This window comes from Chlorocebus sabaeus, chromosome 22 (genome assembly GCF_047675955.1).
Source record: "Chlorocebus sabaeus isolate Y175 chromosome 22, mChlSab1.0.hap1, whole genome shotgun sequence".
Classification (NCBI taxonomy): domain Eukaryota; kingdom Metazoa; phylum Chordata; class Mammalia; order Primates; family Cercopithecidae; genus Chlorocebus; species Chlorocebus sabaeus.
This window is the reverse complement of record NC_132925.1, coordinates 45,978,363-45,993,810: the sequence shown is the minus strand read 5'-3', so window position 1 is coordinate 45,993,810 and position 15,448 is coordinate 45,978,363. Positions and strand designations below refer to the sequence as shown.

Genomic DNA, 15,448 nt, shown 5'->3' with positions numbered 1-15,448 from the left:
AGAGATTGAATCAGTAATGAAGAAAAGCCCTGTGCCACATGATATCACTCGTGAATTCTAACAAACACTTACTAAAAAACGTACATAAATGTTTTTCAAAGTTTTTCTATAAGTTAAAGAGGTGGGACCATTTCCTAACTCATTCTGTGAGGCCAGCATTGCCCTAATACCAAAGCCAGACAAAGACACTACCAGAAAAGAAAACTAGGGGCCAATATCCCTTATGAATAGACATGCAAAAATCCTCAATGAAATATTAGTAAATGAAATTCATCAGCATATTAGAAGTGTTACACACTATTACCAAGTAAGATTTATCCCTAGAATGTAAGGATTATTGTTACATAATGAAAATACCAATGTACTACACTACATTTTTACAATAAAGAGGAAAAGACATGATCATTTCAATTGATGTGGAAAACATGCTTGACAAAATTGAACACTCTTTCATGATAAAAACACTCAGCTCCTTAACATGATAAAGGCAATATATACAAAAATCCCACAGCCAACACCGTACTGTATAGTGAAAAACTGGAAACCTTTTCTCTAAGATCAAGAAGGAGACAAGGATGCCCACCTTCCCCAGTTCTATTTAACACAGTACTGAAAGTTCAGGCCAGAGCCATTAAGCAAGAAAAGGAAATATAAAGCACTCGAATTGGAAAGGAAGAAGTGAAATTGCCTCTGCTCACAGATAGCATATATAAAACCCTAAATAATCCATAAAAACCCTGTTAGCACTAATAAGTAAAAAGCCGTAGGGTATAGCAGACAGTGGCACAGGTGAACAGCACTCATAAGTGAAAAGTCATAGGGTACAGTGGACAGTGGCACAGGTGAACAGCCGAACCACTTCCAGTTCAGCTCCTTCACTGCCTTCTCCTTCCTCAACCCCCTGCAAGCTGGTGTCCACTCCTCCACAGAAACAGCTTTTCTGCAGCCTCAGTGAGTCTTTACCTAATTCTGGGCATCTCTTCTGTTTGCAGAACCTGAACGGGGAGAGGTCTCTGCTATGAAGAGTGCAGATGTGGATGCTTCTGTCTGGGTGCATGGAGCTGAGAGGCTGGCCAGGCCTGGCCCATATGCTGCTGACTTTGCAGCCACTCCCTGGGCCAGAGGGGCTTCAGGCTAGAGTCTGAGCCTCATGGGTCAGCAGCTGTGATGTCACCAATTGTGACCTCAAGGACTTATGACCTCGCAATGGGCTTGTAGGCATTGCCTGTCTGGGGGCCCTGGGGCTGCTGTTCCTGTGGTAGTGTGGCAGCTGGGACCATGGCCAGCTTCAGTCCACCTGGCGTCACATAAGCCAGCCCACGGGGTCCTGCAGCTTGTCCTTTCTGGCTGGAAGCTCCGGGCATAACCTGGGACTGGGTCTCCCCAGAGAGGGCTCTAGCCAGGGCCCTGCCAGCCTCGGGGGCCACAGCGGCTCTCACACCAGCATCTTGCTGGGCAGAAGCAGTTCCAGGACGCTCTGATCACGCCTCATCATCATCACTGCCAGGATTCAAGGCAGCTGCCTGGTGAGTGCTGGCAGCCTGCGTGGCTGGAAAGGACAGTCCCAAGTCGGTTAGGGACTTGGGAAGCAACAACAGGGTGGTGAAGAGCCTGGGACGGGGTCATGATGGCAGAAGGCAGCCCTGGACTCTGCAGCAGCCCTGCCCCTGGGGGGCAGATTCAGCAGTCAGCTTACAGGGTCATCCCCATGACCTAGGGGTCAGGTGGGAGGCTATGGGATGGGCCTGAGGAGCGCTCCTGCCTCCCTTGATCCCTCAGTTCCTGTGGTAATGCTGCTTCCCTGGTCCAGGACTGTCCAAGGCTGCGTGGCCCAGCAGGAGGAGCACAGGCCACCCATCCTGAACCTCTTCCCCTACTCACTGTGTGAATGCAGGCAAATCAGTTAACTTTCCAGAGCCTCAGTTTCCTCACCTGAATTATGGAGGTTAGCATAATATGTTTTCAATCAGGCAGAAAAATAAATGAAGTGAGGTTATGCATAGAATGTAGCAGACACTTAGCAGAGGCCACAGGCACCATTCTACAGCCTCCCACTGTGGCCCTGCTGCCTGTCCTGGCCCGGGCTTCCCCATGCCCCGCACTCCTCAGGGTTGAGCCTAGGCTGGAGGTGACTCGCCCAAGTGCACCTAAAAGGAAGGGGCTGAGCTGGGGCCTGGCCCAGGCTGTGGCTGCAGGACTGTGGGCTTAAGCCCAGCGAAGGCATCCCAGAGTCCTCAGGACAGCCAGGGCTGCAGGGGCGGGGGCCACCAAGACCCCCTTTAGCCAGCACTGGGGTAGAAAGCTGCACCCTGTACTAGGCTAGTGGACAAGTCAGTGGGGAAGCCCACCCTTCAGGGCCCAGGGACTTCTTGGTGCAGGCAGGAGACAGGTCATGAGCAGGGCTGGCAGTATTTCTGGGCCAGGGCAAAGGCCCTCTGGATAGCTGATCTTCCAGAGTCAGGGACGGGGTGCGGAGGCGGTAGGTGGGTGGCTGTGTTCTGGCTCACAGACAGGCTGGTCTCCCATGCCATGGCCATGGTCCTGGGGGCCTGTGTTCAGTGGCCAGTGTGTAGCCTCCTGTCTAGGACCTTGAGCCATTCCACACTTGCGGCAGGCAGCCTTCTAGCTGGCCCCGTACCCCACCCTCAGAGGGATGGATGAGCAGCATGGCACATTATGGAATCACTGCCGAGCAGGCTTGCCCAAGCCCACCGGCTTTTGGGGGGCCCCAGAATCCCAGATTTGGGAAGGGCTACCCATGTTCCCCGGGGGCTCCTCTCCAGACATCATTGGATTTTGAATCATGCCAGGTGCGGTAGTAGGCCATGCCAGCTGCTTTGAATTGGGAAGGGAGCAAGGTGCATTATGGGCTGGCGGGGGCAGCCTCTGCCTTGCACCAAGGAAGCGAGGAGCTCCCAGGTCAGGTAGCAGAGGATGGGGACAGAGCTGGTTGCAGGCAGAATGGTGAGGGGGAGAGGCCAGCCACGCCCAGATGGCCACCTGCCTGTGTGTGGGGCTGTGTGTGAGGGCAGGTCTGAGTGTGAGTCCATAAGAGTGTCTGTATGTGTCTCTGTGTGTGTGTGAGTCTGTGGTGTGTGTGAATCTGTGTGAATGTAAGTTGTGTATGTGAGTCTGTGTATGTGTATGTGAGTTTGTGTGTGTGGGTCTGTGTGTATGTGAGTCTGTGTGGGGGGGTGTCTGTGTGTGTGTGTCTGAGTGTGTAAGTCTGTGTGTCTGTGTATGTGAGTCTGTGTGTGTCTGAGCGTGTTTGAGTGTGTGTGTGTGAATCTGTGTGTGTATCTGAGTTTGTGTGTGTGTGTCTGTGAGAGTGTGTGTCTGTGAGAGTGTGTGTGAGTGTGTGTGTCTGTGAGAGTGAGTATGTGTGGGAATGGCAGTCAGTGAGGCGAGGTGGGAGACCTGCTTAGCGACCTCCTTCTCAGCCTGGGTCCTCTGAGGCTGGGGCGTTTGCAGCAGTTGCTGGGCATAGGTGTGTAGATGTGCAGTCCCCAAACAGGCCCTGGACAGGTGCGAGTGCAGAGCTGCACTTGGGAGCTGCACCCAGGAGGCGCTGAGAGGAAAGTGGGGTGTGGGGAGGGAAGGGGAGGAGAGGATGCACTCTGGGGTGTGTCCTCACCACGGCTGCAGCTCAGCCAACCCCCACAGGCTGCTGTGAGTGACTGTGCAGAGCATAACTCCGAGCTGCCCCCACAGAGGGGCAAGGGAGCTGGGGTATTTATCCAATTCCCTGCCCTCATTGGTGAGGGACAGCTCTCACTCTCTGTGCATGGCCTAGTGTGTCTCTGCAGCCAGAGGGAGTCAAAGGCCTGGCCTCCAGGTATGGAGGTGAGGGCGGAGGGGCTGTGCATGGGCCCCTGACAGCATCTGCTGCAAATCTCTGGCTGAAGCCAGGTCCTCACTGGCACGCAGGCTCCCTGCTCCTGAGGGATCCCCAACAAAATAGCACATGGTCCTCTGGGCTGAGGGCCTTCAGTGGAGCACCAGGTAGGATGGGACAGGGTGTGGTGTGGAGGGACTGGCAGGCCTGTGAGCTGGGCTGTCCCAATGCTGCCCACGGGATGTGGGAGGAGGCAGACATTCCTCAGGGCCACACCCCTGCCCCTGTAAGGCACACCGAATGGCCCTATCCATCAAGGAACCTCCCAGAGGGCAGTGGGGCTGGGGGAGCCTGCGGAGACAAAGCCGGCACAGCCCTGGAGGGGCAGGGTTGTGGAGCAGGGAGGCAGGGGGTGGCTGGCAAGGGTGTTAGAGGGTCTTTGAGGCCAGGGGTGGCTCTAGAGCAGTGGTCCCTAAACTTTTTGGCACCACGGTTTCATGGAAGATATTTTTTCCATGGACACCGTGGTGGGTGGTGGTGGCTGGTTTAGGATGAAAGTGTTCCACCTCAGATCATCAGGGAGGAGCTGAATTCTCATAAAGAGTGCACAGCCTACATCCCCCATATGCTCAGTTCACAATGGGGTCTGCACTCCTATGAGAATCTAATGCTGCCGCTGATCTGACAGGAGGTGGAGCTCAGGCGACAATGCTCACTCACCTGCCACCCACCTCCTGCTGTGTGACCCAGTTCCTAGCAGGCTGCTGGTTCTAGTCCATGGCCCAGGGGTTGGAGACCCCAGCTGTAGAGCACCCACCATGCTGGAGCAGGGTGTAGCCCACAGCGTGTCAGGTCTCCTGCAACTGCACCGTCCTGGCCCCACACAGCAATGGCCCCCAAAGGCTGCCCATCTCTCCTCTTCATGGGCAGGCTGCTCTGGTAGGGGTGATGCCTCCTCAGTGTCATACACATGGGGCTTCCGCACAGCAAGGCCAATTGAGAACCCCCAGCAGCCAGGGAACCACGCATCAGGGGTCACCTTGACCAAAGGGCTGGCCCTCCTGAGAGAGGACAGGAGCCAAACACTCAGGCCTAGGGTTCTGGTGAAGCACAACCTCCAAGCTTGTCACTAGAACCACACCTGGGGAAGCAGCAGACTTCCTCCGAGTGGCCAGAGCTGTGCTGTCCAATGCAGGAGGCACTAGCCACGTGCAGCTAGCTGTTCACAGTTATTAGAATTAAATACAACTGAAAACTCTTCAGTCCCTCAGTCATGCTCAGCCAATGGCCTCATGTAGCCAGCAGCGGCCATCTCAGACAGCATGGACCTAGGGCATTTCCATCATCTCAGAAAGTTCTGCTGGACGGTGCTGGTTCCAGAGAAAGGTCCCCAACTGGCTGGGCCACAAGGACCCAGCCCCCTAGACCAGGAATCAGCCCCCCTCCCCAACCAGGGCTTTACTCGCCTGCTCAGGGGACCAAATGTGGCGCCCGGGGAAACTGGCAGTCAGTCGGTGGTGTCACAGCATGCTTCAGGGTCCGTGTGGTGGCATGCTGGCTGAGGTAGCTACCATGACGACACACCAGTGAGAAGGAGCAGGTGACATGCTGCCACAAAGGACACCAGGGGTCAGACCTTACCCTCCACTAGTCTCAATGCTCACCTAACTCTGCTCACCTGGGGTGCTTTAAAATGTATGTACAGCAGGGCCGGGTATGGTGGCTCACGCCTATAATCCCAACAGTTTGGGAGGCCGAGGCGGGTGGATCACCTGAGGTCAGGAGTTCGAGACCAGCCTGCCCAACATGGTAAAACCCCGTCTCTACTAAAAATACAAAAATTAGCCAGGCATGTTGGCAGGCGCCTGTAATCCCAGCTACTCGGGAGGCTGAGGCAGGAGAATCATTTGAATCTGGGAGGCAGAGGTTGCAGTAAGCCAAGATCGCACCATTGTACTCCAGCCTGGGGACAAGAGCGAGACTTCATCTCAAAAAACAAACAAAAACAAACAAACAAAATGTATGTACAGGCTGGGAAATATAGTGAGACCCCATTTCTACAAAAATAAATAATTAATGGGGCCTAGTAGCACACGCCTGTGCTCCCAGCTACTCGGGAGGCTGAGGTGGGAGGATCACTTGAGCCCAGGAGGTTGAGGCAGCAGTGAGCCATGATCACACCACTGCACTCCAGCCTGGGCGGCAGATCAAGACCTTGTCTCAAAACAAACAAAAAACTAGAAATGGACTTACTATATGACCCAGCAATGTATCTCAGAGAAATGAAGACTTATTTTCATGCAGAAACTTACATCTGAATATTAATAGTGGCTTTGTAAGTGCCCCAAGCTGGAGGCCTGAGGAGCTGCACAACTGCGCCCTGGAACAGTGCTCAGCAGCAGGAGGGACAGACTGTGGGTGGAGTTTGGGCAGATCTGGAGGAAAGCAGGATGAGAAGGAGCCAGTCTCAGAAAGACGCCTTGTGTGCAGTTCCTCTGCATAGCGCTCCTGAAATCACATGGCTGAGCCATGATGAGGACAGATGAGTGGCTGCCAGGGTTGGGGAACCGGGCTGTGGACAGGTGTGGCTGTGGAGGGGTATGCGTGAGAGAGCCTTGGGGAGAGCATCTGGTGAGGACCTTGATTATGGTGGTCACTACACCACCATCATCAGCTACATACAGGAGAAAATTGCACAGAGCGGTGCATGCACAGGGCAGTGATGCAGGTCATTTGGCGGTCCGCAGGCATCCCCAGCCCCACTGGGCTGCTCTGTCCCTCTGCCTTCTGCCCCCCACCACTCCTGCCCCCTCTGACGTCTCCTTCTGTCTTCCAGCCATGGACGAGAGGTGTGCCACAGCTTAACCCGCTCAGTGATGGACTCCAATGCCCGCAAGAAGTCTCACCTGGGTAAGAAGTGGAGGATCCAGGCCCAGGAGAATTTTGCCAAGAAGTTTCCTTACAGGTGCAGGACGCTCACATCTCTGGAGCCAAGCCTTGCCTCCCCCAGGTCACCTCAGCATCCTGGGAACCCAAATGCATTCTGTGGGGCTGCAGCTGGGAGGGGGTTTATCCACAGGAAGCCCCTCAGCAGCCCTTGCCCAGCTGACAGTCTGGGGTCTGCCTTCATTACCCCCATCACAGCCTAAGCTGAGGGGTCTCTGGGTGGGCTCAGGTCTCCTTAGGTCATCCCAGAGCCCAGGCCAGCTACTTCCCCAAGTCACCCTAGGAGCATGGCCACAGACGACTGCCCCTCCTGAGCTGTGTTGGAATTGGTGTGCTGGGCACCCATTGTTTGTGAGCTCCTGGGACTCGCAACTAGCCAGGATAACAGGCTGCCCGAGGAGGGCCTAGGCCAAGTCTCCATGGGGCACTCCACATAAGGACAGAGCCACAGGCCCAACAGACAAAACAAACACAAGGGAAACCTCATCAGCAATGCCCAGGGCACAGGGCAGCTGGCCTCCCACCTGCAGGACAGCAGGCAGCACCTGGCACTGGGGCTCAGCTTGGCACCCTGCAACCTCAAGCTTCCCACTCCATGCTCACCCCCCAGCCCAGAAACAGGTGTTGTGCGCCCAGCGGTGGCCCTGGATGCTTGGCAGGGTTGCCCACAGGGACCACGGGATACCACCTGGGCAGCAACGCTGGAGGGAGGTGGGGATGATAAGCTCCATGCTGTGCCCCTGTGCCAGGCCAGCTGAGCACCTGTCCTTGTCCTTGCTCCAGGACACTCTAGCCATAGCCTTGCACCCCATTATGTCCCCCACCGCAGACACTTTCACATGAGGCCCAGGTGGCAAGTACACACCGCACAGGGTGGCCTCAGGTTGAAAACAGGGGAGGCCAGCACCCGGGGGCTCAGGTGCCCTGGACCATTTGGCTGCTGTGGCCATGACAAGGCTGTGGAGGCGGCTGCAGCTTAGCTCCCACCTCCTGGCTGTGGAACCTCTGTGCCTCCGTTTCCTTGTCTGTAAAGTATGAGTAACAACTGCCTCACAGCACGCTTGTGAGATGACATATGGGCTAATATTTGTGAAGCACTTAGAACAGTGCCTGGCAGATGGAAAGTTCCAGATGAGTGAGAGCTACTTCAGGAAGCCGGTAGCTGGTGGACATGTTGACACTCCAAGTGCTGTTGCAGGTTCTCGGGGCTGACAGAGCCTGACCCTGAGCCCCTGCATCCCTGGGAGGTCACAAACAACTTGAACACAGTGGAGCTGCCTCTGCAGAAGAGGTTGGTGCCAACGAGGTCCATCCCAGTCCGAGGGTAAGTGCCTGCCCTGATACCACTGTCCCCACTGGCTGTGTGCATGCTGCCTGGCTTCTGTCCCCCGGTTTTGCATGCAGAAGTTCACGTCATCCTCCCAGCATGTGCCACTTTAAAGCTGAGGAAACTGAGGCAGAGAAGGGGGACGCTAAAGCCTGGTGACTGTTCCCACAACCAGGCAGCATCCAGACAAGGGCACATAGAACCTTCCCTGGGCAGGGCCCAGGCCAGCGGGGGCAGGCCTAGTTGCAGGAGTGGTGGAGAAACTGGCCTCGGTGCAGCAGGAGCTTAGCCAAGTCCTCCACATGGGAGAGCAGCAAGGGAAGGAGCTGGGAGCTTCTGCGCTCAGTGCAGCTGCACTCGGCCAGCTAATGCTATACTGCAAGGGTAGAGGCCCTGGCTGGGACCTCTGCACTGGGAGGCCCTCAGCTGACCACAGCACAAACTCTCATGCCCCTTCGTCACCCCATGCATGGAGCGCTCAAGGAAACCCTGGACACCTTTGGAAAGATCCAGTCACAGAAAAGCAGACCCTCAGGCACACCTACTCCCTCCTAAACAGATGTGGAGAAAGAAACAGAACTTCTGACCCGGTGGCTCCTCAGTCATACACGGCACGGGGAACAGCTGTGTAGCACTGAAGGGCTTCCTCCTCTAGCGGTGCAGGATCCCTAGCCGCCTGAATGCCCCAGCCCCCAGCCCACTCCAGTTAATGTCAGGGGCAAGGTGGGGTCTGTGTTGACTTTTCTGTGCCCATTGTTTACTGTACTGCATGTCAACTCTGGCCAGCCATAAGGACGCACATGAGCTCCCCTGAACGGACACCTGGAGAGACAGTAGCACCACACACACACACACACACACACGAAGAACAGACGCACATGCACACTCAGCACACAAACAGAGCAAACGGCCCTGGCCTTTGCCGGGCGTCAGTCACTCTCTATAGTTTGGCTATAGGCGCATCGGATCCCTAGGCTTTTGCCCCACATCTCCAAACTGAAGCGATGGGGCTTAGCAGCCAGGGCTGGGTTCTGAGAGCTCAGATGTTCCTGGTCTCAGATTCTACCCATGCAAAATGGAGTGGCTTAGAGTCAGGGGCAGCTGTGGGGTCAGAGCAGAGGCCTGGGGCCGAACACCTGCTGTTGGGAACATGTCAGGGAGCTGAAGGGGGCAGTGTGCAGAGCAGAGACGGGGGAGAGATAATTGACCAGGGACTGAGCAGCTCCCAGGGCCCAGTCACAGTGGGGAGTCGGTCCCATGCCAGGGCTGGAGGAGTGGGCATTGGTGAGTTTCCACATTTCTACAGCCAGGCCCATGAGCACAAGAGCCAGGGAAGGGGCTGTGGGTGTCAGCCTTGGTCAAATGGCAGCAAAACAGGGGAGCAGGCAGAAGGGAGCTTTCCCACCCGTCCTGTGGGGGAGCTGCGGAGACAGTCAAGCCTGCAGGTGGCATGCTGGGTCCTGCATGTAGCTGCTGGGAGATGGGCTGGAAAGAGTGGGAGAGAGAGGGTGGCCTCACACTCAGGTTGGTGTGGCAGAGAGGTATGCCTCCAGCAGGCGCTAAAAATAAAGCTCTCTTAGCAGATGGGCAGGACTCGAGACCATGCCCCAGCCACTTATGGGCCAGGGGCCCAGGAGGCACTGGGGGGCTTCTAGATTCTGGCTTGGATGTCGGGCGGCTGGAGGAGCCTGCATGGGTGCGTGAGTGTGCGGTGCCCCCATGGCTTCCTGGGACACCAGGCGGCAGCCGCTCCGTGTGGAGGGGCCAGGCCGAGCCTGGTTGGGAGCAGATGTTGGTTGGAGCCCTCCCAGATGTGGCCCAGACTGACTTCTCTGGGCTGCAGTGGCTGCAGCCAGCAGGGATCCTGAAGGCCAGGTGTGGCTCTGTGTGGCTTCTCTAGGCTCGGGGCTTCAGATTTTATATCACCGTCCAGCTCCTGCCCGGCACCACTACCAGCACCACCACCACCTCCACTGTACAACCTTTGGGAACTCAAGTTGCTGAGTCGCCGCTTCCCCAGACAACTCGCCTTCCTGCTGTCCGCCCCGCACACTAAGGCTACCAGCCCCCAGACTAGCGAGGCGAAAGGGCCATCCAGGGGCCGCTCCTAGAGCCTGGGCTCTGTGTGGCCTCCTTGTTGGCCACCTTCTCCTTGGCAGGGTCTGGGCAATGGCCACAGAGACTTTAGTGAAGCAATCAGCTTTCATGGCCATCATAGACCAGGAGAACTTTGCGGTCCCCCCAAAAAGCTACGCCAAGCTAATAAACTTCGGGTTCCCACCCCACTTCCAGTTGGAATGATCACTTTGCCTCTCTGAGCCTTCATTTACTCATCTCTAAAATTGTTGTAATAATGTTTAATCTTGCAGAGTTGGTGTCAGAATTAAAGAGTGTGAATGTCACTTCTAGGAGTTTATCCCAAATGTACACTCACACAAGTAAGTAAATGCTGTTAACTCCGGTACTGCTGGAGACAGCGAAGGATTGGAAAGCAGCTAAACCATTTCCTAAACACTGACAGGAAGCTGCTAAATTATACAGCTACTCCCAGAAATCTTAGGCAGCCATTCAAATGTAGAGGCAGCTCTTTATAGACTGACCTGAATGATCTACAGGTCTATTACAATTTTTGTTAAAAAGCACAGCAGAAGAGTGTGTCTGATATGCTGCCATCTTATGTGTACTAAAAACGTGTGTGTGTGTGTGTGTGTGTGTGTGCTGTGGATGAGGAGCGGGCAGCAATCATTACCTTTGAGGAGGAGAATGGGGACAGCACCAAGAATGAGGCACACCATTTTATGGGTTGTCATATATGAGCCTAATGCCGTATTCCTGTATTACAACATCAGTAATGTAAGGCGCATGGTGTGGCTACTGGAGGCTGGTGATGCCTTTGGAAAGCAAGACAGCAGCACTGGGAAGCGGGGTGCCTGCTGAAGATTTAAGGGTCCCCCACTGTGTTCTACAGAGAGGGGCTAGAAAGTCACCTTGGAGTCCTTGGGAGGGTAAATAAAATCAGGACACTAATTGCAGCCCTCTCCCTGGAGAGGGAGTGGGGCGGGGGACCCCACTAAGTGGGGTGGGCAAGTGGCTTTATTGTCTCAGAAAGGAGGTGGAGTGAGGACCCTTACGATGAAAACATTGAAGGGGGCTGGCTTCCCAGGCCCTGGGGACAGGACAGGAATGGGTTTCCAACCTGCAAGAAGCAGACCCTGGAGTCACATCTGTGGTGTTCGGGGAAGGGCAACCAGGCCGCACTGTGCCGCCCCAGCCAAGACTCCAGGCTCCCTCTCCAGGTGGGGTCTCAGGTTCATGCAGGGGACTCACAGTACTTGCCTGGGGGTGGAGTACAGCTTCCAGCAGCACCCGCAGACCTGCAGGAAGCAGAGACCCCTAGGGTCCCCTCCTGTGGAAATGGGAGCCAGGCTGATCTTCATTTGGACTGTATAAGCCTTGAGGAGGTTGTCTCTTGAGGTGTAATGTATGCACTGTTTGATATCAGCAAAATACAGCAACGCATGTCTACCATGCAGCATAACCAGGGAAAGAGACCCACCCTTACCCCTGCTGGGTGCTCCTTCCCCCACTTCTCCCCCTCCTGAGTTCCTACTCCCCTGCCCATCAGGTCACCACATCTTTCTCCCTGCTTTATATCTTGGCCAGACGTGGTGGCTCACGCCTATAATCCCAACACTTTGGGAGGCTGAAGGCAGGTGGATCACTTGAGCCCAGGAGTTCAAGACCAGCCTGGGCAACATGGTGAAACCCCATCTCTACTAAAAATACAAAAATTAGCTGGGCATGGTGGCGCACACCTGTGATCCCAGCTACTCCAGAGGCTGAGGCAGGAGAATGGTTTGAACCCAAGAGGTGGAGTTTGCAGTGAGCTGAGATCACGCCACTGCACTCCTTGAAATAACATATTGTTTGCTTTTTTCAATTATGTAAGATGGTATCAAACTCTGTGCAACTTTTTCCCCTCCACAGCAAGTTGCTAAGAGTCATGTGATGATGATGCTACCGCTGTAGTTCCTTCATTTTCCACTGTTTCTCATTCCATGATGTGTCCATTCTCTTTTGGGTAGATGTCTGGGTTGTTTCCACTTTGTGCTACTGTGGGTGCTGCTGCTCTAGGTATTCCTGTCCCCGTCCCCTGGGGTGTACTCTCTCCCCTCCCCAACCCAGGATAGGATTTGCTGGTTGGTCGGAGGGCTCCTGAGCGCCTCCTTTACCAGCTCGTGCCAGACCATTTTCCAGATAGTTCCCAGCCTCTCCAGGTTCCCTCTGGTCCACATCTACACTACATGCAGGGCCCAGAGCTTTTGGGGCTGGAGCAGGCGGAGGTGCTGGCTGCCTGCTCTTCCACTCGTGATAGCAAAGCTGGTGGTGGTTTGTAGAAAAGGTTGGTAACTCATTACCTGAATCCAGAGTCAATTATAAAAACATACATGGTCTTTAATTCATGCCTCCTCTCCTGGGCGTTTAAAGGAAGAATCTGAGGGCAGCCAGGATGTGTTTGCAGCCCCTGCCTTGTGCACCGAGTTTAGGTTTATATGCATGTTATTCCTACAAAGAAGAAAATGAGCCCCCAGGAAGCTGCACCACATGGAAGCCCTTGCCGAGGAGCGGGCGACAGCTGAAATGTTTAACAGGAGGGGGATGGTGCAGCAATACTGTCTAAGCACAGCTACTCCATAAACTTTAGAAATGCTCATGCAGCGGCCCAGATAGCAACACAGGCCCTGTGCCCTGCATCTCAGTGAGGCCATCTGGGTCCCCATGTGCCCTTACGCTGTGAGCACTTACAGTCAAACACAGATCCACAGGTGGAAAGGAAAAGGCACGGTGGAGGTGCATTGGAGGGTGTGGACCCTCTCCTAGGAGTTTATCCTGCAGTCACACTCACACCCATGCAGGAGGAGGGTATGCAACAACACGTCGGCATTGCCACAGAAAAGAATCCAAACTAACCTAGCATTTAAGACCAGTGGAACAAATCAGCACGTCGTCGTGGAATTATGGTTGATTCCCTCTTTGCCTGAGTCCTGCAGAACCAGCTCTGGAAGCAAGGATGGAGTGTGAGTAGTTTATGTGAGGGACAATCCCAGTTAGCTCATAGAGAAGTAGGGAGGAGACAGGGAAGGGACTGAACCGGACAAGGAATGTGCTCTTGAGCTGGCAACCACAGCTTAGTCTGCTGGGACCACCGTAGCAAACACCATAGGCTGGGTGTCAGTTCCCAGACTCCCTTGCCACTGAGAATGGCAGTGAGGTAGGTTCAGGCCAATGGCATTGCACTGGAAATGGAATGGACCATCCAATTTGTGTCTTTAAAGCAAACTTGGGTGCCCTTCTTTTCCCTTCGACACTGGGATACTTGAAAAGTGAATGGCTCACTCTCATGGAAAAGGGCCAGGCCCTAGAGACTGGGGAGCAACAAAAGAGAAGCGTCCTGGGCTCCAAGTGGCCCAATGGAGCATCTGTCCCACCAGCCCTGAGCCCCCTTCCTCTAGATAACAGAAAACACCTTAAACAACTGTCATCAAGCCTTTGTCCCAGACAGCCACACCTTTTTCCTCATGCGGGAGCCGCAGCATGATGGGGAAAGGCAGCATCCTGAGATCTGGGCCCACTGACCCCTTGGAGTGTGCTGGTGACACACATTTGGAGCTGCACCCAGCAGCCCTGGGCCTTGCCTTCACCCTGCTGCTGTCGCACTCATTGCTGAAGCCCACAGATGCATTCAGCTGTGCTTCTAAAACAATAATGCATGAAATCTCACTGTTTGTGAGAAACCAGGGATTTATTTTAAATTTTAAGCATTGGAAACATCCCTCTCAGGAAGCTGCCTGGATGATAAAGACACAGAATAAAACTGAAAAAAAAAAAAAAAAAAAAAAACCCTACCCCATAACTGCAGAAAATTTTTTGGTTAACATTTTCCTGACAATGAAAGCCAGAGAAAAAGCAAAAGAACACTTACACTTATTTTAAAGAAGTCTGTAACCCAAACCAGCAATGGCATCCCATCCTGGGAAGTGTCCCACCAGCACTGTCCAACTTGAAGAGACTGAAAACCTGGGAAGTAAAAGACAATGTCAAGGAAGTTAAAATGCTGCGTGACCTTGGGTTTGTGCCATCAGCCCTCTGTGGGCACTGGACTATGGTTTTGACAATCACTTGCCTGAAGGAGGTGCCAGATGGAGAACCACCTGGGCACCCCCCTGTGTTGTCCAGCTCTGCACATGTGACCCTGTCTTTCTTGGATCCTCTAGTGATCCAGCTGGGACCCCACAGGGTGGTCATCCTGTGATCTGTGAGGACACAGATGTCTGGCACCAGCCAGAGAGGAAACAGGCCAGAGCAGGTGGAGTTCCCCAAGAACAGCCTCCAGAGCTGCCCCAACTCCCTCAGTCCTCAAGGACCTGGGCTGTGGCCCTGCACACACAGCAGAGGGTGCAGGGCTGCATATGGTGGATATGGCACCTGCGTGACACTGGGTGCCTGCAGTGTCTGCACATGGGGACATCAGTGGGGGAGCAGTGGAGTAGCTGCCCACACAAGGGACTGTGAATGTGACAAGTGCCAGCATGTCCAGATGCTGAGGGCATGACAGCAGGAGGTAGGGCACATCTAATTGTGAGATACCTGGGAGTGAGACATTCAGATTGGTGTCAGTTTCGGCAAACAGGTCCCGTCGGGGGCTGTGTGGGAGCTGAGTGAGCTGGGAACAAAGGCATGTGTCATCGAAATGGGTGTGCAACAACTGCACACACAGTGGCCTAGAACACAGCGTGTGTGGCCTCTAAGGGAGCATGTGAGGGCCAGGGAGCCCCTCACAAAGACAGTGGCCCCAGTGTGACCAAGGCTCCACCCTTCCCTCCTCAGCCTGTCGCTAAACGGTGGGGCTCTAGCCCAGTATCTTAGTCCCTTTTCTGTTACTTATAACAGAGCTCCTGAAACTGGGTAATTTATAAAGAAAAGAAATTTACTTCTTACAGTTATGGAGGCTGAAAAGTCCCAGTATTAAGGACTGCATCTGGTGAGGGCCTTCTTGCTGACGGGGGCACTGGAGAGTCCGGAGGTGGTGTAGAGCATCGTGTGGCGAGGGGGCTGAGTACACTACCACGGGTCTCATTTACTCTTCTTATAAAGCTTCTGGTCCCACTCCCATGGTGACTCATTAATCCATCAACCCATCAATCCATTAAACCATCAATCCATTAATCTACCTATAGAATAATTGATCCATGAGGGCAGAACTCTCATGACCCAATTGCCTCTTAATGGTTGGGTCACCTCTCAAGACTGCCACATTGTGGATTAAATTTCAACATCAG

At 54.3% G+C, this 15,448-nt stretch overlaps 1 protein-coding gene across 1 annotated transcript; it reads left to right on the top strand.

The window, feature by feature from the left end:
• Positions 1-1,222: 1,222 nt before the first annotated feature.
• On the top strand, positions 1,223-10,545 carry C22H3orf22 (chromosome 22 C3orf22 homolog). The gene is made up of 4 exons (XM_007985507.3): positions 1,223-1,526; positions 6,672-6,800; positions 7,980-8,105; positions 10,009-10,545. Exons 2-4 carry the CDS (start codon positions 6,712-6,714, stop codon positions 10,217-10,219), a joined length of 426 nt encoding a protein of 141 aa, XP_007983698.1. The 5' UTR covers positions 1,223-1,526; positions 6,672-6,711; the 3' UTR covers positions 10,220-10,545.
• Positions 10,546-15,448: the final 4,903 nt, after the last annotated feature.

Bases quoted from the DNA above. Each gene is read 5' to 3' on its own strand.
- C22H3orf22 (XM_007985507.3), top strand. From the start codon at position 6,712: ATGGACTCCAATGCCCGCAAGAAGTCTCACCTGGGTAAGAAGTGGAGG. The intron at 6,801-7,979 runs GTGCAGGACGCT...GTGCTGTTGCAG, and splicing joins GCCAAGAAGTTTCCTTACAG to GTTCTCGGGGCTGACAGAGC. The intron at 8,106-10,008 runs GTAAGTGCCTGC...TGGCTTCTCTAG, and splicing joins AGGTCCATCCCAGTCCGAGG to GCTCGGGGCTTCAGATTTTA.